The sequence below is a fragment of the Sabethes cyaneus genome, chromosome 3 (genome assembly GCF_943734655.1).
Source record: "Sabethes cyaneus chromosome 3, idSabCyanKW18_F2, whole genome shotgun sequence".
Lineage (NCBI taxonomy): Eukaryota > Metazoa > Arthropoda > Insecta > Diptera > Culicidae > Sabethes > Sabethes cyaneus.
Window position 1 is genome coordinate 59388374 of NC_071355.1, and position 22769 is coordinate 59411142.

Consider the following 22769-nt stretch of genomic DNA (forward strand, 5'->3'; position numbering starts at 1 on the left):
AAAAGAGAAGGAAGTATTTTTGTTTTTGTTTTCACGCAAGTTTCGACAATGGGTTTTCGTGTAAGTGCGAACAGGATTAAAAATCTCTTTAGCTTTCGCAGTCGCGAATAGGTACTGCAGGATTTTTTTTCGGAACGGTTGTCTTACAAAGAAACACGGCTGAAGGGATATTTGTGCATGTGAAGTAACGCAGCAATTCTCAAAGTGAGGAAAATCAGCGACTCTTTTATCCGAGAATAGTTTTGAATGTTTCAATTGCTGCTTTGCGTCAGTTAGTTCCCTGCAATTCTTTACTATTCAGTAATTAACCATTAATTTCTTTCGAAAATGATGGAGAAGACAAGGTAGAAGGGATCCGTAGTGGTGGTAATGTTTATTTGACCGCCAACTCAGTATAAGGCAGTTTTGTTTCTAAAACATTTTGCAAACAACTTTAACTTACTTAGTAGCCTTCAATCATTAAAATGAATAAAACGATCTGAAAAATTATCGACTTGCAAAAATTTGGAATTCTCAACCTGTAAAAAAGCAAAGCCATGGGTTCATACCGTCTCTAGACATTACCGTTCTTTATCGACAGACTTCGCAGCCGGCAGTTAGAGTACAGGAAAATTACGGGCCCAGTGCATCGATCCTACTGACTCTATCTAGCAAGCACCACCTAGCCGAGATTCGAACATGCGACGACTGGCTTGTTAGACCACCATCGTACCTCAAAGCTAACTGGGCGGGTTTACAACCTGTAGCACAGTCAAGCCATTTTAACATAACAATTTTTTGATATCATGTGAATAGTGTTTGATATTAACGAGAGAATCTTGTTAATAGCCGGGTGCGTGAGGGAGATACGGTTCGTTAATTGGGTGTTCGTTAGTTGGGCCATGCTCCAACTTGAATGTCAAAATTCTATGGAACTTTTGAGTTTAAAAATTTCAAACAACTGTCAGTTGGCCCAATTAGCGAATCAACTGAAGTGCAGTCATGACCCAATTAACGGATTCAGGCTGTACTACGACTCTGGCACTGGTAAAAATATTTGTTTTTGGCATCACAAATTACACAAAATACGATAAAATTATTTAGCACTATTATTTTTTTTTTGCTTTCCTGTAGAGCCATATAACAACTGCGTAGAGCCTTTCCTTTCCTTTCCTTTCCTGTAGAGCCATAGCACTATTATTTACTTACAACGCTATTTTGCGCCACACGTATGCCATATGCCAATATGGTGTCAAGGTGTTTTGCAAAGACAAGTCAAGGTTTCTTCGCAAAAACCCGTCTAACGTAGTTCTACGCCAGCTACGCGGTTGTGTCTGGAATACAACCTTTCTGATTTTTTTTCTATATTTAGTTTTAGGCCATTTCAGGTTGAATTCAATTGGTTCTTTTGATCCGTAATTAATTGAAAACAGTTAAAGTGCCCTTTATGCCCCGGATCCCCTTAGATAGAATGCCAGTGTCGCTGTTTTTCTACAGGACTCATTGTGGTAAACATGATGCTAACAATCTGTATCAAGTCTGTGAATCGGGAACTTCATAGACCAAATCAAGGTGACGTCATCTGGCAGATACTGGCGCCCTTGTTTCCAAACAGACCGCAGAGTCCAAAAAAGTTTCAGCTTTTTAAACGGCAAGTTTGTTGTTTCAACCGAGTTTAAACAGCATTAGGACTAAATTTAAAAGCTATTATGCCTGTAAAATGTTAAAACACAAGCTACATTCGCTATAGATCATTACACGGGAGCTCCTAACCACACTTTTTTGACAGCACTTGGTGGTTTGTTTACATGGTGTTAAAGTTTGAATTGAGTTTTCTATCTTTGTCCGGCAGATAATGATAAAAAATTATAGTTTTTATTTAAGAGAAAGCACCTTACATGCATTTTAAAGCACCTGATGCAGTAATCTTCACGAAATTTCAAATCGAAACCGCTGGATGTGACAAAAAACATGTAAACAAACCACCAAGTGGTGTCATTTGACGGCAAAATGACGTCATCGCAAAATGATCTATAAACGGAAAAGAAAGTTTTCCAAAATGTAAACAAGGGCGCCAGTATCTGTCAATTGACGGTATGATGATTTGGTCTATTGTCAAAGTTGCTCATTGTTAATTATCTGTTCTTTATCTGTGGGCTGGTTGGTTGAAGCAAGCGAAGTTTCCAATCACATTACTTGGCAGCCATATTTGAAATTTTAAACTGGTTGTCAAAGTTTGACAATGAGATTCCCCTTTTGATGAATCTCAGGCACTCACACATATGCATATATAATGTAAATACATTATCTGAACATGTGTGATGTTTACCACGCGCACTGCAGCGGCACTGGCATTCTATATATGGTCGGTGTTAAATCAGACTTGGTCCGGAGTCGCAAAATTTAAAAAAATGAGTTGTTGACAGCAAACGATGCAGAATTTTCTAAGCTACATTTTACTCTAATCAGACTACATAAATGTTGCAAACAGCCAGAGTTATGAGATGATTTCGAACGATTATTAGGTATAACCATACACAGCAGCAAACTTTAAACGCGTTTTTCTCGAAATCAGAGTTTTGTGACTTGGTTCGGCCTGACTTAACACCGACCATATATTGATTAAACTATCTATACCTATAAAAATTAATTTCTGTTATTTATACAAAAGTTCGTATCACCCTAATAGGTGAATTCACGGTCATCCTGATAATGCAAAAAGATGCGCTATATTTTATTATTAAACTTCTCCGAAAGCGCCACCTTTGAAAAATTACGCATTTTTACCAAAATGCTAATGTCTGCATTTTTTCGAATCCGGACCACCGTGTGATGTAGTCGTGCTGGAGAAAAATATTGATTCGCCCTCTTCCTTTATAACTCGATAGAAGTGCCTTGTTTACTACAGTTGCAGTGATAAAATAAGTAACTTTATGAGCTCAAGCTAATAATAATCAACATTAATGATAATCGACCGAGCACATAGTTCAATGAACTTGTATACATAGTGGTAGCAAGGCGCCTCCATCGATTTCAGCGAAAAGGAGAACGTGCGTAACCATAGTAAACAAGGCACCTTCTACGTTTTTTTTTCAAATTTTATTTCTTAGAAAGTTCCATCATTTGCAAAACATACGATGATTTCATATTCTAAATTTGGGCTCTGATGTTTAGCGCTTATAGGCCGGTGCTATGAGTGCTTTTGTGAAAATCGATCGTTATAACTTTCTTTATGTACGAACCTTAATCACTAAAAACCACACATACAAATTTTCAGCATATTTTAATTTTTTGTTTCGGGTTTCAAACGCTTGTCGCTTCCTTTCGACATGTCAACGCTGTTAATCATATATACAACAGCAAACAACTTGCCGTCAATATCCGTGCGACTTAATCCCTCTCACTACCGTTCGTTTATAACATTTTTGTTCCACTAATTCTGACCGTTCTTCATCATTTCCGGTTATCTTCTACATGTTTCCCACAGCACTATCAATCCCATACTGTACAATGTGATGTCCCATCGGTACCGGGTGGCATTCCGGGAAACCCTGTGTGGGCGGCGACGTGGCTTTGGTCCCAGCTTTACCAGAGATCAGTCCAGTTTCCGCGAAACAACGATGGACGTGGGCTGCGAAAGCTCCAAGCTGGTACGTACACTGTTATATGTAGTAGGTTTTCAATTCTTTCTTTCCATTCCGCTTTAGCCGATAGAATAGAGTAAATGGAGCTTATTTTAATCCAAGTTGTTTGCACTAGAACCGCAGAGCGAGTGGTGAACTATTGCTGCCTACACCATACTGTTTTGTGCCAAACGACGTAAATTGATATCGTTAATTGAAGATTTTTTTTTCAAGGTTTCTCGCTTTGTTTGACTATTGAATTCGGTCCTTCTTTTCGTGCTGGATCCTTTGTGATAAAAAAAAAGCTTTGAAGGAAACAAAAGTGTTATCAATTCGAATGTACAATAATACCAATCAAATTGGCGAGATCATCGTCATTATAGTAAATTGAATTTCAACAGATTAACAAGAGCGGTGAACAGTAAAATGAAATCAATTTAGTTGATCCTAACGTAATGTATGTGTGACACACAATTTCAATTTTAAACAAAATGTTCCAGATATTGAACAAATTCGCCAAATAATTGATCTCAATTATTGATTTTTAATATTCATCATCTTTACGGAAAAATCATTAAAGATTTGTGCATGTCTTCGGTGATCCATGTTCTAAAAACATAATTTGAGCTAATTATTTCTACGTGTTATTACAATAGTTATAGCAGTACGATTCGCTTAAACTGATACACTGCTCAAAGAATAACTTATAGCTATATGCAAAGCAATCAATTATTTCCCCACACAACCACCAAATAGCGATGGCGGTATTTGACTAGTGAAATTTCATACTGCAAGCTTCAATAGGCAAAAAAAGGATGACGGGCACGTACTCATCAATTTTCCGCTCCAAGGACACTGGGCTGACATAATATTGGCGCAGATCATCATCTTTTGCCTACTTTCCTGCTTTAACCGGTCGCGCGTCGTTCCGGTCGCTGTTGTGCCAAAGAAAATAAAATTATCATCCCCAGTAAAATATTTAGGGAACATCAAACCACTTTTGCAGCCATCACTCTATAAGGTTTTGCCGCTCTTTGTGAGAAAAGAACATAGCCTGATGATGGAAGCGAAACAACCTGCCCAGCTCTAAATGTTGACGAATTGTTCAAAGTCACGATGACAAATATTTTTCCGGCCATTATCTTTGAAATGAAGCGTCTTTCTGTTTTCTTATATACTTTCGGAATAATGTTTGGGTTGTTTTGATGATGCATCGTGGACTATTTTGCATTTTGCCCAAAGGGCAAAACCACCCACGACATTGTATTGTACATAATAAATGACAGTTTTTCTAAAGTTACTGCGGCTTTTCTTGGAATTTACTGTGCAGTTACGGGGACGTCAACTAAGAAACAATTTTTTATGAAGAGAATATCAAGTTTGAAGTACTGTAAAAATTATCAAATTAAGGATTAATTTGAGAACTCCAATCTAAGATTGACCTAGACATCGCACCGAGTATATTTGTTACCGTAATGACTAATGATACCCTCTCAGATGGCCTCGAAGTACGACGCTGGTGTAACAAGTTAGCCGTCGTATGTTCGAATCTCAGCTGAGAGAGGCTGTTAGAGTCAATAGGAACGTAGCACTAGCCTCGCAATTGTCCTGTACTGTAACAGCTGGATGCAAAGTCTGTCGAATAAGAACAGAAGGTAAAGTATTAAAAACAGAATGAAGCTCCTAGGCTTTGCTTTGCTTTGTTAATAACCAATAATTGTTCACGTTATTGGTTGTTTACTATTATATTTCGAAGACTTGACTTGTTAACTTTAGCAAAATTTACGATTATTTACACGATTTACGATAACGATTAATTGCTGCAATTATTTAATTCATTTCTAAAATCGGGAATTACTGAACAAATCTTTTACCAAACTTAGGTTGTCGCATGTAACAGCGAATTAATAACGAATGACAAGCTCCAAAGCGACGATTCGCTGAGGGAACAATTCCATCCAATGCACTGCAATCACCTCATTGTAAGATGGGTAATGAACCTTACATTGTTTCAATTTTCTGTGATTTCATTTACTTTGCTCGCTATTCTCGTGGAAAAAATCTTTGCTAGCAGTTGGACTGTACCGTCCACCGTGAAAATCCGAAAACGAATAATGAAACTGGTGCACAGACCATTGAAGTTTCAGCTATAACAGATACAGAAAACATTAAACGAAACAAAATTGAATTGCTTTATTTTTGCGAGCGCTTTCTAAGGTTAATTGAAATGACAAGAAATAGTATGATATGATAAACATTTGTGAGAAACAAACTATGATACGTTGTTTGAATCAAAAGAAATGACAATTGAAAACAAAAAAAAAAGTTTGGAGGTCTCTGCCTAGGGGCACGAACGAGGGGCTCATGACTGCGAATGCAGGTTCAATTCGACAAAGCTTGACGTTTAGCAAATGTTTGTCACGCAAAATTTGAATTTACTGTATTGTAATAAATGCTCTGAAACATTCCTATAAATTTGATACAAGAAGACAAGTTTAAATTTTCTAAATGCTCATGCTGTGTATCAATTATAACCGTTTCTTAGAACTACTAGTTCCACTAAGATTTTAATTAGGCCACAATCACACTTCTTCTGGTTCTGGTGATTGGCGACGATAACGCATTTTGAAAATTTTTGTGTGACTTGTACGCAGCTTATGAAACGTAAAAAATAAACAAATAATCTGGGTTATCATTTACCGCTGGTTCACTTTATCAATTTTCTTGCAAATAGTTGATATATAGCACCATTTATTGTGACAGGTTGATTTGAAATATGATTCATCAATTGGCAAACGTTTTCTGCACATTTTTGACACTCTATTTATCAGTTACAAGCTGACCCGACAAACTTCGTATTGCCACAAATTAACCTGTGTTGTACATAATCATGAATCTCGGATGATCTTTGTCACAATCTCGAGTTTTGCAAGCCCCCCAGTGGACGGCGCTTCCGACGGCGGGTCACCCACCGGCAACACTCGCAACCGTCTCGTCCTGAATGATCTAGTGTTACTATAGATAGTTTTTGTGGTCTTGTATTGACTAATGTTTTATGGAAGAGTCTCGAATTTCTCGAGTTCGATTAGTTTTTGAGTTTCGCAAAAATTTCTGTTTTATTTGTATGAGAGTCCATCCCCCTACCACAGGGGTGAGAGGTCTCTAACTATCGTAAAATAAATTCAAGACCCCAAAATCTCCCACATACCAAATTTGGTTCCATTTGCTTGATTAGTTCTCAAGTTATAAGGAAATTTGAATTTCATTTGTATGGGAGCTCCCCTCTTAAAAGGGGAAGGGGTCGTAATTCACCACAGAAAAAAATCCTGCCATCTAAAACTCCCACATGCCAAATTAGGTTCCATTTGCTTGATTAGTTCTCGAGATAAGAGGAAATTTGCATTTCATTTGTATGGAAGCCCACCCTCTTAAAGGGGAGATGGGCCATAAATCGCTTTCTAAAGAAGAGAGGGGTCTCAATTCACCATAGAAAAAAATCTTGCGTCCAAAACCACTTACATGTCAAATTTGGTTCCATTTGCTAGATTAGTTCTCGAGTTATGAGGAATTGTTTGAATTGTTTTTCATTTGAATAGGAGCCCCCCCTCTTAAAGTGGGGAAATCCATAGAAAATATACCATAGAAAATATTCTTGCCTCCAAAAACACCCAAATGATAAATTTGGTACCATTTGCTTGATTAGTTCTCGAGTTATGAGGAAATTTGTATTTCGTTTGTATGAGAACCCCCCCTCTTAAAAAGGTAAGGGGTCCTAATTCATCATAGAAAAAATGGTTGCCTCTAAAAACACCCACATGCCAAATATGGTTCCATTTGCTTGATTAGTTCTCGAATTATGAGGAAATTTGTATTTCATTTGTGTAGAAGCACCCCCTCTTAAAGTTGGGAGGGGTCCTAATTCACCATAGAAAATATTTTTGCCTCCAGAAACCTCCACATGCCAAATTTGGTTCTATTTGCTTGATTAGTTCTCGAGTTATGAGGAAATTTGAATTTCATTTGTATAGGAGCCCCCCCCCCTCCTAAAGTGGGGAGGGGTCCCAATTCATTATAGAAAAAATTTTTGTCTCCAAAAACACCCACGTGCCAAATTTGGTTCCATTTGCTTGATTAGTTCTCGAGTTATGAGGAAATTTGTATTTCGTTTGTATAGGAGCCCCTCCTCTTAAAGTGGGGAGGGATTCTAATTCACCATAGAAAATATTCATGCCCTAGAAAACTTTCACATGCCAAATTTTGTTCCATTTGCTTGATTAATTCTCGAGTTATGAGGAAATTTGCATTTCATTTGTATAGGAGCCCCCCTTCCTAAAGTGGGGAGGGGTCCCAATTCATCATAGAAAAAAAATTTGTCTCCAAAAACACCCACGTGCTAAATTTTGTTCCATTTGCTTGATTGGTTCTCGAGTTATGAGGAAATTTGTATTTTGTTTGTATAGAAGCCCCCCCCCTCTTAAAGTGGGGAGGGGTCGTTATTTGCCATAGAAAATATTCTTGCCCTCGAAAACTTTCACACGCCAAATTTTGTTCCATTTGCTTGATTAGTTCTTCAGTTATGAGGAAATTTGTGTTTCATGAGTATAGGATCCCCCCCTCCTAAAGTGAGGAGGGGTCCCAATTCATCATAGAAAAAAATTTTGTCTCCAAAAACACCCACATGCCAAATTTGGTTCCATTTGCTTAATTACTTTTTATCGTACTTTTTTGGCCTTTTCAGTCTTTTACGGAAATTAGAACTGGCTTTTTCAATTCACTCCGACGTTTCGACTATTTATTTTAGTCTTTTTCAAGGATAGCTATAATATTTTGTCATGTTTGTTTTAGTTATAAATGTCTTTTGTTTCGATTGTACCTACAGTTGTCTCAGTTCGTCGTTAAAAATCTTTAATTTTAAGAATGTAAATGTCTTCTTTAGTTTTTCTGTGCATATCTGTCGTCTGCAAAAGATTAATATTTATAGTCTGTCTCAGTTTAGTACAGTTTGTTGGTGAAAAAACCTTTCCAAAAACTTCGCTACTATCATAGTTGAACCTACTTTTCAAACTTCGCACACTAACTGTTTTCACCGTTGCTATCTAATTGGGAAGGGGTGGTAGGGAAATTGTGCTTCTGAGTGGGTTTTATGGAGGCTAGTATCCCTGCGTATGTATGGTTTAATCCATCTACGTCGCTCCGTCTGTTGATTGTATTGGGTGTATTGTAGATATGGCACATTTCTAATATTGGGAGAGCTTTTTTCTTGTAACTGCGATCGACTATTTTGGTGTTGGGTAGATCAAATCTGTGGTTGTTATCTATGCAGTGTTCTACGAGAGCGGTTTTTTCTCTGAGAGCTCTTATCTGGTTATCAGCTGTTGTGAGTCCGTTTTTTATAAACTTGTCCAGCTGATTGATAGTGGTTTGGTGGCCAGAGAGTCTTGTTTTGAGATGGTTGGTTGTCATCCCAATGTATATTGACTCACATTCTCTACATTTGGTACTGTAAATGACGTTGTGTTGCATTAGTGTTGGGAGAGTGTCTTTAATTGGTGGGAGGAGAGCACTTAGATTATTGGTGTTTGAGTATGCAATTTTGATATCACCAAGTTCTCTTTTGAGAATTTTGGCAATTCGAGGTGATAAGTCTGCTATGTGTGGGATTGATCTGTAAAGTTGTGTGGGTTGCTTTACTAGAAATGGTTGCTGGTTAGGTGGTATTTGGCTTTCTCGATCTTCTGGTGATGATGCTGTCTGGGTAGGCGATGGTCTATGGATGGCTGGCTGTTGGTTGGACGTCGTTGTATTGCTGGATTTACATGGTGTGTTCGGTGGTGGTGGCGGTGGTGGCGGTGGCGGCGGTGGTGGGCTTGGTGGTGGGCTTGGTGGTGGGCTTGGTGGTGGTGGTTTCTCGGAGCTCCGGTTGCTTTGGTTGACGTAGCGGTTCCAACATCGGTTGATCAGCTTGATTGGGTAGTCATTGCGTTTCAGGTGTGATTGTATGATTGAGTATTTTTCAGCGTTGGTATAGTTTGTAGAGAGTCTGTCGACACGGGTGATGAAATTAATAGCGGTGTTCATTTTTTGACTGAGTGGGTGGAACGAGTGGTAGTTGATCAGTCTTCCGGAGGATATGCTTTTGGTGTACCATTGGGTCTGTATGGTTTGGTCGTTTTTCCGTATGAGTAGCATGTCTAGGTATGGCAACTGGCAGTCTTTCTCTGCTTCGGCTGTGAATTGAAGCATTGGGTGGTAACTATTAAATGAGTTTAGAACCTCTGACATCTTGCCGTGCGGAACTGTAAGAAGTAGATCGTCGACATATTTTTTAACAACTGGTATCGATATGTGTATTGTGCTCATTACTGTATCGATTAGTGTGTCAATAACAATTTCGGCTAGTATAGGGGAGAGCGGATTTCCCATAGCCGTTCCTTTTATTTGATGGTAGTATTTGTTGTCAAATTGAAAGTAGCTGCAATCCATGCAGAAATTGACCATCTCTAGGAAAATGTCTAAGCAGATATTGGTATTTGATCTGATGTGTTGCCAATGATCTATAATCCCTTTCGTTACTAGTTCCTGTGGGATGTTTGTAAATAGAGAGATCACGTCCAGAGAGATCATCTCGTAGTTTTGTGGTAGTGTAATTGAGTTGATAAACCGGCAGAAAGCAAACGAATCTGTTACACTGTAGTTGCTTTTGATGGATGCTTGTAGTATTTTGCATATATATTTCGAGAGTGCGTACGATGGAGCGGTCATGTTGGGTATAACGGGGCGGAGTGGTAGGTTCGGTTTGTGTGCTTTGGGCTGGCCGTATATTCTGGGGCAGGTGGCAGTGTTTGTTTTTAGAGAGTAGTATTCGTTTTTATCGACCAGTTTCAAGTCATATAGGCGTTGTACTATTCTGTTGTTCATGGTTTGGTATCTAGATGTCGGGTCTCTGGTGATTTGCTTGTAGGTGTTGGTATCCAGCAGTAGCTCGTTCATTTTAGTCTTGTAATCGTCGATGTCCATTATTACCGTTCGATTCCCTTTATCAGCAGGCATAACGCGTATAGTTGGATTTTCTTTAATAAAGTTTCGGGTGGTTTTTACTGCGGTTGTGCAGAATCGTGTTAGGGGGTCGTTTTGTCTTCTAGATTTCATGTCGTGGATATGATTTTGGATGGTGTTTGCTACTAGGCATCTGGTTTGATTTTGTGTTGTTTTATCGGGGTTTGATCGTATTATTGATTCCACATCCGCTATTAGGTGGTATATGGGAAGTTGGCTTATGGTGATGTGAGGAAGAGTGAATTTTGGACCCAGGCTTAGCAAGATTTTTGTATCTGGTGGTAGCTGTTGTTTAGTGGCATTATAGATTGCATTTTCGTTGTAGGTTGGAGTGTTCGATACCTTGTTTTCCAGCTTAGAGATGATCTGTCGTGCTTTCTTTTCGGTGCAGTGTGTTTTTCGCCGTAAACATTTTTGATAGGCCATCTCTTGTGTGAAGATGAATGTTTTGGAATCTTCGATATTCACACTACTGTGGATTCGTTGTTTACATTCATCCATTTGTCGGTTTAACTGCTTAATTTTGTAAAACGTATGTTGAATTTCGGTGGAAAGTATAGATCTTTTGAAGCGATCGATATGTTTTGAGATTTTACTGAGATAAGGACTGTTTTCTTCTAATAATGAGTGTATGCACTTGAAAGCATTTGTTATATGTGCTGGACTCACACCATTTTTTCTGCATTTGATTAGGAAATTCTTTCGACTCACCATATTCGCAAGTTTGACATTTAGAGATGCATAATGTTTCAAACTGTTTGTGGTGGTGTGACCGTAGTGTGTATTGATGTAGCTGTAAAAACTTGGATATGCCTTGTTCGCCATTATGTATGCTTTAGACGTTGTCGACTGTTAGTTTCGTAATTTTTATCGTACTTTTTTGGCCTTTTCAGTCTTTTACGGAAATTAGAACTGGCTTTTTCAATTCACTCCGACGTTTCGACTATTTATTTTAGTCTTTTTCAAGGATAGCTATAATATTTTGTCATGTTTGTTTTAGTTATAAATGTCTTTTGTTTCGATTGTACCTACAGTTGTCTCAGTTCGTCGTTAAAAATCTTTAATTTTAAGAATGTAAATGTCTTCTTTAGTTTTTCTGTGCATATCTGTCGTCTGCAAAAGATTAATATTTATAGTCTGTCTCAGTTTAGTACAGTTTGTTGGTGAAAAAACCTTTCCAAAAACTTCGCTACTATCATAGTTGAACCTACTTTTCAAACTTCGCACACTAACTGTTTTCACCGTTGCTATCTAATTGGGAAGGGGTGGTAGGGAAATTGTGCTTCTGAGTGGGTTTTATGGAGGCTAGTATCCCTGCGTATGTATGGTTTAATCCATCTACGTCGCTCCGTCTGTTGATTGTATTGGGTGTATTGTAGATATGGCACATTTCTAATATTGGGAGAGCTTTTTTCTTGTAACTGCGATCGACTATTTTGGTGTTGGGTAGATCAAATCTGTGGTTGTTATCTATGCAGTGTTCTACGAGAGCGGTTTTTTCTCTGAGAGCTCTTATCTGGTTATCAGCTGTTGTCGGAGTCGGAGTGAATTGAAAAAGCCAGTTCTAATTTCCGTAAAAGACTGAAAAGGCCAAAAAAGTACGATAAAAATTACGAAACTAACAGTCGACAACGTCTAAAGCATACATAATGGCGAACAAGGCATATCCAAGTTTTTACAGCTACATCAATACACACTACGGTCACACCACCACAAACAGTTTGAAACATTATGCATCTCTAAATGTCAAACTTGCGAATATGGTGAGTCGAAAGAATTTCCTAATCAAATGCAGAAAAAATGGTGTGAGTCCAGCACATATAACAAATGCTTTCAAGTGCATACACTCATTATTAGAAGAAAACAGTCCTTATCTCAGTAAAATCTCAAAACATATCGATCGCTTCAAAAGATCTATACTTTCCACCGAAATTCAACACACGTTTTACAAAATTAAGCAGTTAAACCGACAAATGGATGAATGTAAACAACGAATCCACAGTAGTGTGAATATCGAAGATTCCAAAACATTCATCTTCACACAAGAGATGGCCTATCAAAAATGTTTACAGCGAAAAACACACTGCACCGAAAAGAAAGCACGACAGATCATCTCTAAGCTGGAAAACAAGGTATCGAACACTACAACCTACAACGAAAATGCAATCTATAATGCCACTAAACAACAGCTACCACCAGATACAAAAATCTTGCTAAGCCTGGGTCCAAAATTCACTCTTCCTCACATCACCATAAGCCAACTTCCCATATACCACCTAATAGCGGATGTGGAATCAATAATACGATCAAACCCCGATAAAACAACACAAAATCAAACCAGATGCCTAGTAGCAAACACCATCCAAAATCATATCCACGACATGAAATCTAGAAGACAAAACGACCCCCTAACACGATTCTGCACAACCGCAGTAAAAACCACCCGAAACTTTATTAAAGAAAATCCAACTATACGCGTTATGCCTGCTGATAAAGGGAATCGAACGGTAATAATGGACATCGACGATTACAAGACTAAAATGAACGAGCTACTGCTGGATACCAACACCTACAAGCAAATCACCAGAGACCCGACATCTAGATACCAAACCATGAACAACAGAATAGTACAACGCCTATATGACTTGAAACTGGTCGATAAAAACGAATACCCCGGTCAACACTGAATGTAACACAATGTTGCTGTTATGTAACACAGAAGCAACATTGTAATGTAACAAAGTTATCAAAATTTGACGTAACATTTAAATAAAAACATGGTAGCATTGTTACGTTAAAAGGTTACCTGTAGGTTATGTAACAATAACATTAAGTTTGTTACATTACAAACTTAATGTTCTTGTAACATAACCTACAGGTAACATTTTAATGTAACAATGCTACCATTTTTTTATTTAAATGTTACGTCAAATTTTGATAACTTTGTAACATTACAATGTTACTTAACAGCAACATTGTGTTACTTTCAGTGTTGACCGGGTAATTACTATTTGTGTAATGTTACAAAGTTATCAAAATTTGACGTAATATTTAAATAAAAAAAATGGTAGCATTGTTACGTTAAAATGTTACCTGTAGGTTATGTAACAAGAACATTAAGTTTGTTACATTACAAACTTAATGTTATTGTTACATAACCTACAGGTAACATTTTAACGTAACAATGCTACCATTTTTTTATTTAAATGTTACGTCAAATTTTGATAACCTTGTAACATTACAATGTTACTTCTGTGTTACATAACAGCAACATTGTGTTACATTCAGTGTTGAACACCGTGTGTTCACCACAGAGGTGCTGGACAAAATAGACTGCAAACCCCCCTTATTAAGCTAGCGACATGGGTTGGGTTATTTTTAGACACTTCGTCTACTGTAGAACCACCGACCGAGAAGTTCTAACTTTGTTTTTACTGGCGGGACGACAGCACTATGCAGGCCCTTGCGACTTACAAGGCACTGCGTGTGACATTTGATACTTACCAAATGAAACTGGTACTGGTATATCGATGCTTGTCAAACTGTACCAAAATCTGCAAAAATAACGGAATATTTAAAGTTTCCACCACTACAGGTACTACCACAACTACTCGAGCATCTACCCTACATGAATTAAAAGAATATTGTACCTTGCAGTGCTTTTACGAGTCCTACGCAAATACGTTTTTTAATAATAATTATCCTGTACCTACTGAATACACTGAAACTATGCTTGTCAAGCAAGGAGGGGTGCAGTGGGGAGGCAATAACGACCAACTGATGGTTTAAATTGCTAAATTGCAAATATCTGTGGTAAACGCAGAAAATAACCACGCTAATAATTTTCGCGTGGGACTCTAAATAGGTGGAAACTCCGCAATAAATGATTTGGAATCCAAATGTACTTTTTATTTGTCGATTATTTAAGGAACAAAGATTGGTGACGGAGGCCTGAATATATGTAAAGTCTCGAAAATACTAGGTGAATTGACTATGTAGCTGCTAGTAAATGCGCTTGCAAGCTAATCGTGAACTGCGTGAGTTTATGTTCAGCTTTTAAGTGCACTTGCTAGCAGTTAGTCAATTCGCATAGTATTTTCGAGGCTGTACGTACATTCTGGTGGCAAGCATTATTGAGGTGTCACAGTTAAGTATTTTTTGTGACGTTACAAAAACATTTATATTGTTACATAACAGAAATAATAGGATTGTTACATAACAATGGCAATAATGTAACGTAACGTTACATTGCTTTAATATTATTGCAATGTTACATAAACATTATCGCAATGTTACATTGTAATATAAAAATGTTATGTAAAAAAGTGGGAAATTTCAACCATCCTGTTACTCTCAGGTTACGTAACTACAACCTCACATCATAAACATTACCGCAATGTCACATTGTAATGTAACAATGTTATGTAAAAAAGTGGGAAATTTCAACCATCATGTTACTCTCAGGTTACGTAACTTCAACGTCACATCATAACACAGTTACGTAACAATCTGGTTAATGTTATGTAACAATGTTGACCGGGACTACTCTCTAAAAACAAACACTGCCACCTGCCCCAGAATATACGGCCAGCCCAAAGCACACAAACCGAACCTACCACTCCGCCCCGTTATACCCAACATGACCGCTCCATCGTACGCACTCTCGAAATATATATGCAAAATACTACAAGCATCCATCAAAAGCAACTACAGTGTAACAGATTCGTTTGCTTTCTGCCGGTTTATCAACTCAATTACACTACCACAAAACTACGAGATGATCTCTCTGGACGTGATCTCTCTATTTACAAACATCCCACAGGAACTAGTAACGAAAGGGATTATAGATCATTGGCAACACATCAGATCAAATACCAATATCTGCTTAGACATTTTCCTAGAGATGGTCAATTTCTGCATGGATTGCAGCTACTTTCAATTTGACAACAAATACTACCATCAAATAAAAGGAACGGCTATGGGAAATCCGCTCTCCCCTATACTAGCCGAAATTGTTATTGACACACTAATCGATACAGTAATGAGCACAATACACATATCGATACCAGTTGTTAAAAAATATGTCGACGATCTACTTCTTACAGTTCCGCACGGCAAGATGTCAGAGGTTCTAAACTCATTTAATAGTTACCACCCAATGCTTCAATTCACAGCCGAAGCAGAGAAAGACTGCCAGTTGCCATACCTAGACATGCTACTCATACGGAAAAACGACCAAACCATACAGACCCAATGGTACACCAAAAGCATATCCTCCGGAAGACTGATCAACTACCACTCGTTCCACCCACTCAGTCAAAAAATGAACACCGCTATTAATTTCATCACCCGTGTCGACAGACTCTCTACAAACTATACCAACGCTGAAAAATACTCAATCATACAATCACACCTGAAACGCAATGACTACCCAATCAAGCTGATCAACCGATGTTGGAACCGCTACGTCAACCAAAGCAACCGGAGCTCCGAGAAACCACCACCACCAAGCCCACCACCAAGCCCACCACCGCCACCACCGCCGCCACCGCCACCACCGCCACCACCACCGAACACACCATGTAAATCCAGCAATACAACGACGTCCTACCAACAGCCAGCCATCCATAGACCATCGCCTACCCAGACAGCATCATCACCAGAAGATCGAGAAAGCCAAATACCACCTAACCAGCAACCATTTCTAGTAAAGCAACCCACACAACTTTACAGATCAATCCCACACATAGCAGACTTATCACCTCGAATTGCCAAAATTCTCAAAAGAGAACTTGGTGATATCAAAATTGCATACTCAAACACCAATAATCTAAGTGCTCTCCTCCCACCAATTAAAGACACTCTCCCAACACTAATGCAACACAACGTCATTTACAGTACCAAATGTAGAGAATGTGAGTCAATATACATTGGGATGACAACCAACCATCTCAAAACAAGACTCTCTGGCCACCAAACCACTATCAATCAGCTGGACAAGTTTATAAAAAACGGACTCACAACAGCTGATAACCAGATAAGAGCTCTCAGAGAAAAAACCGCTCTCGTAGAACACTGCATAGATAACAACCACAGATTTGATCTACCCAACACCAAAATAGTCGATCGCAGTTACAAGAAAAAAGCTCTCCCAATATTAGAAATGTGCCATATCTACAATACACCCAATACAATCAACAGACGGAGCGACGTAGATGGATTAAACCATACATACGCAGGGATACTAGCCTCCATAAAACCCACTCAGAAGCACAATTTCCCTACCACCCCTTCCCAATTAGATAGCAACGGTGAAAACAGTTAGTGTGCGAAGTTTGAAAAGTAGGTTCAACTATGATAGTAGCGAAGTTTTTGGAAAGGTTTTTTCACCAACAAACTGTACTAAACTGAGACAGACTATAAATATTAATCTTTTGCAGACGACAGATATGCACAGAAAAACTAAAGAAGACATTTACATTCTTAAAATTAAAGATTTTTAACGACGAACTGAGACAACTGTAGGTACAATCGAAACAAAAGACATTTATAACTAAAACAAACATGACAAAATATTATAGCTATCCTTGAAAAAGACTAAAATAAATAGTCGAAACGTCGGAGTGAATTGAAAAAGCCAGTTCTAATTTCCGTAAAAGACTGAAAAGGCCAAAAAAGTACGATAAAAATTACGAAACTAACAGTCGACAACGTCTAAAGCATGCTTAATTACTTCTCGAGTTATGAGGAAAATTGTGTTTCTTTGGTACAGGAGCCCCCCTCTTAAAGTGGGGAGGCGTCCTAATTTACTATAGAAAATATTCTTGCCCTCGAAAACCTTCACATGCCAAATTTGGTTCCATTTGCTTGATTAGTTCTCGAGTTATGAGGAAATTTGTATGGAAGCCCCCCCTTTTAAAGAGGAGAGGAATTATAATTCCCCTTATAAAGAGGGGAGGGGTCTCAATTTACCATAGAATAAATTCTTGTCACCAAAAACACCCACATGCCAAATTTTGTTGTATTTGCTTGATTAGTTGTCGAGTTATGCAGAAATTTGTGTTTCATTTGTATGGGAGCCCCCCCCTCTTAGTGGGGGGAGGGGTCTCTAACCATCACTAAAACCTTTCCTGGCCCCAAAAACCTCTACATGCAAATTTTCACGCCGATTGGTTTAGTAGTTTTTGATTCTATAAGGAACACAGGACAAACAGACAGACAGACAGACAGACAGACAGACAGACAGACAGACAGACAGACAGACAGACAGACAGACAGACAGACAGACAGACAGACAGACAGACAGACAGACAGACAGACAGACAGACAGACAGACAGACAGACAGACAGACAGACAGACAGACAGACAGACAGACAGACAGACAGACAGACAGACAGACAGACAGACAGACAGACAGACAGACAGACAGACAGACAGACAGACAGACAGACAGACAGACAGACAGACAGACAGACAGACAGACAGACAGACAGACAGACAGACAGACAGACAGACAGACAGACAGACAGACAGACAGACAGACAGACAGACAGACAGACAGACAGACAGACAGACAGACAGACAGACAGACAGACAGACAGACAGACAGACAGACAGACAGACAGACAGACAGACAGACAGACAGACAGACAGACAGACAGACAGACAGACAGACAGACAGACAGACAGACAGACAGACAGACAGACAGACAGACAGACAGACAGACAGACAGACAGACAGACAGACAGACAGACAGACAGACAGACAGACAGACAGACAGACAGACAGACAGACAGACAGACAGACAGACAGACAGACAGACAGACAGACAGACAGACAGACAGACAGACAGACAGACAGACAGACAGACAGACAGACAGACAGACAGACAGACAGACAGACAGACAGACAGACAGACAGACAGACAGACAGACAGACAGACAGACAGACAGACAGACAGACAGACAGACAGACAGACAGACAGACAGACAGACAGACAGACAGACAGACAGACAGACAGACAGACAGACAGACAGACAGACAGACAGACAGACAGACAGACAGACAGACAGACAGACAGACAGACAGACAGACAGACAGACAGACAGACAGACAGACAGACAGACAGACAGACAGACAGACAGACAGACAGACAGACAGACAGACAGACAGACAGACAGACAGACAGACAGACAGACAGACAGACAGACAGACAGACAGACAGACAGACAGACAGACAGACAGACAGACAGACAGACAGACAGACAGACAGACAGACAGACAGACAGACAGACAGACAGACAGACAGACAGACAGACAGACAGACAGACAGACAGACAGACAGACAGACAGACAGACAGACAGACAGACAGACAGACAGACAGACAGACAGACAGACAGACAGACAGACAGACAGACAGACAGACAGACAGACAGACAGACAGACAGACAGACAGACAGACAGACAGACAGACAGACAGACAGACAGACAGACAGACAGACAGACAGACAGACAGACAGACAGACAGACAGACAGACAGACAGACAGACAGACAGACAGACAGACAGACAGACAGACAGACAGACAGACAGACAGACAGACAGACAGACAGACAGACAGACAGACAGACAGACAGACAGACAGACAGACAGACAGACAGACAGACAGACAGACAGACAGACAGACAGACAGACAGACAGACAGACAGACAGACAGACAGACAGACAGACAGACAGACAGACAGACAGACAGACAGACAGACAGACAGACAGACAGACAGACAGACAGACAGACAGACAGACAGACAGACAGACAGACAGACAGACAGACAGACAGACAGACAGACAGACAGACAGACAGACAGACAGACAGACAGACAGACAGACAGACAGACAGACAGACAGACAGACAGACAGACAGACAGACAGACAGACAGACAGACAGACAGACAGACAGACAGACAGACAGACAGACAGACAGACAGACAGACAGACAGACAGACAGACAGACAGACAGACAGACAGACAGACAGACAGACAGACAGACAGACAGACAGACAGACAGACAGACAGACAGACAGACAGACAGACAGACAGACAGACAGACAGACAGACAGACAGACAGACAGACAGACAGACAGACAGACAGACAGACAGACAGACAGACAGACAGACAGACAGACAGACAGACAGACAGACAGACAGACAGACAGACAGACAGACAGACAGACAGACAGACAGACAGACAGACAGACAGACAGACAGACAGACAGACAGACAGACAGACAGACAGACAGACAGACAGACAGACAGACAGACAGACAGACAGACAGACAGACAGACAGACAGACAGACAGACAGACAGACAGACAGACAGACAGACAGACAGACAGACAGACAGACAGACAGACAGACAGACAGACAGACAGACAGACAGACAGACAGACAGACAGACAGACAGACAGACAGACAGACAGACAGACAGACAGACAGACAGACAGACAGACAGACAGACAGACAGACAGACAGACAGACAGACAGACAGACAGACAGACAGACAGACAGACAGACAGACAGACAGACAGACAGACAGACAGACAGACAGACAGACAGACAGACAGACAGACAGACAGACAGACAGACAGACAGACAGACAGACAGACAGACAGACAGACAGACAGACAGACAGACAGACAGACAGACAGACAGACAGACAGACAGACAGACAGACAGACAGACAGACAGACAGACAGACAGACAGACAGACAGACAGACAGACAGACAGACAGACAGACAGACAGACAGACAGACAGACAGACAGACAGACAGACAGACAGACAGACAGACAGACAGACAGACAGACAGACAGACAGACAGACAGACAGACAGACAGACAGACAGACAGACAGACAGACAGACAGACAGACAGACAGACAGACAGACAGACAGACAGACAGACAGACAGACAGACAGACAGACAGACAGACAGACAGACAGACAGACAGACAGACAGACAGACAGACAGACAGACAGACAGACAGACAGACAGACAGACAGACAGACAGACAGACAGACAGACAGACAGACAGACAGACAGACAGACAGACAGACAGACAGACAGACAGACAGACAGACAGACAGACAGACAGACAGACAGACAGACAGACAGACAGACAGACAGACAGACAGACAGACAGACAGACAGACAGACAGACAGACAGACAGACAGACAGACAGACAGACAGACAGACAGACAGACAGACAGACAGACAGACAGACAGACAGACAGACAGACAGACAGACAGACAGACAGACAGACAGACAGACAGACAGACAGACAGACAGACAGACAGACAGACAGACAGACAGACAGACAGACAGACAGACAGACAGACAGACAGACAGACAGACAGACAGACAGACAGACAGACAGACAGACAGACAGACAGACAGACAGACAGACAGACAGACAGACAGACAGACAGACAGACAGACAGACAGACAGACAGACAGACAGACAGACAGACAGACAGACAGACAGACAGACAGACAGACAGACAGACAGACAGACAGACAGACAGACAGACAGACAGACAGACAGACAGACAGACAGACAGACAGACAGACAGACAGACAGACAGACAGACAGACAGACAGACAGACAGACAGACAGACAGACAGACAGACAGACAGACAGACAGACAGACAGACAGACAGACAGACAGACAGACAGACAGACAGACAGACAGACAGACAGACAGACAGACAGACAGACAGACAGACAGACAGACAGACAGACAGACAGACAGACAGACAGACAGGCAGACAGGCAGACAGACAGACAGACAGACAGACAGACAGACAGACAGACAGACAGACAGACAGACAGACAGACAGACAGACAGACAGACAGACAGACAGACAGACAGACAGACAGACAGACAGACAGACAGACAGACAGACAGACAGACAGACAGACAGACAGACAGACAGACAGACAGACAGACAGACAGACAGACAGACAGACAGACAGACAGACAGACAGACAGACAGACAGACAGACAGACAGACAGACAGACAGACAGACAGACAGACAGACAGACAGACAGACAGACAGACAGACAGACAGACAGACAGACAGACAGACAGACAGACAGACAGACAGACAGACAGACAGACAGACAGACAGACAGACAGACAGACAGACAGACAGACAGACAGACAGACAGACAGACAGACAGACAGACAGACAGACAGACAGACAGACAGACAGACAGACAGACAGACAGACAGACAGACAGACAGACAGACAGACAGACAGACAGACAGACAGACAGACAGACAGACAGACAGACAGACAGACAGACAGACAGACAGACAGACAGACAGACAGACAGACAGACAGACAGACAGACAGACAGACAGACAGACAGACAGACAGACAGACAGACAGACAGACAGACAGACAGACAGACAGACAGACAGACAGACAGACAGACAGACAGACAGACAGACAGACAGACAGACAGACAGACAGACAGACAGAAATCCTTCTTTATAGGTATAGATTTCACAGTTGACAGCAAAACAATTGAAAGTATGTACACAATTGTATGCAATTAATTGTAAAGCAACAAATAAAACGCCTAAAACATGCACATGCATGAATATTCCGTCAACCCCTTTTTCCTATAAGACGTCAGTTTTGAATAAATTCTTCTAGTATATGGATACAATCGGGCGAAAGATAAGGTTAATCTTTCACTTTTTTATAAATGTTCACTTTCAGGACATCACATTGGACTAGGTTTATCGCGGTCCTAAGAAATCTTGCTCGCATGAGGAAACTTATTACTTTTTCTGGCGTACTTCCCTAACACAGACATCAAATTGGTCACAGATATCAAATTAGTATAAGTCTGAGTCTGAACATCGTTATAAATCTTCGACCTGTTCGGACGAGGGGGCTTTTTCACTTTTTTATTTATAAAAATTAAGGAAAAATGTAACGAGGACCGAGCCCTAGCCCTAGCCCTAGCCCTAGCCCTAGCCCTAGCCCTAGCCCTAGCCCTAGCCCTAGCCCTAGCCCTAGCCCTAGCCCTAGCCCTAG

The 22769-nt window shown here is 40.5% G+C and overlaps 1 protein-coding gene across 1 annotated transcript in view; it reads left to right on the forward strand.

Annotated features, from left to right (window-relative positions):
- LOC128740087 (neuropeptides capa receptor) overlaps nucleotides 1-22769 on the forward strand; it is a 115992-nt gene that overhangs the window by 87742 nt on the left and 5481 nt on the right. Inside the window, exon 7 of the mRNA XM_053835599.1 lies at nucleotides 3467-3629. Coding sequence (XP_053691574.1) covers nucleotides 3467-3629 — 163 coding nt within the window. The remainder of the gene's footprint in view (nucleotides 1-3466; nucleotides 3630-22769) is intronic.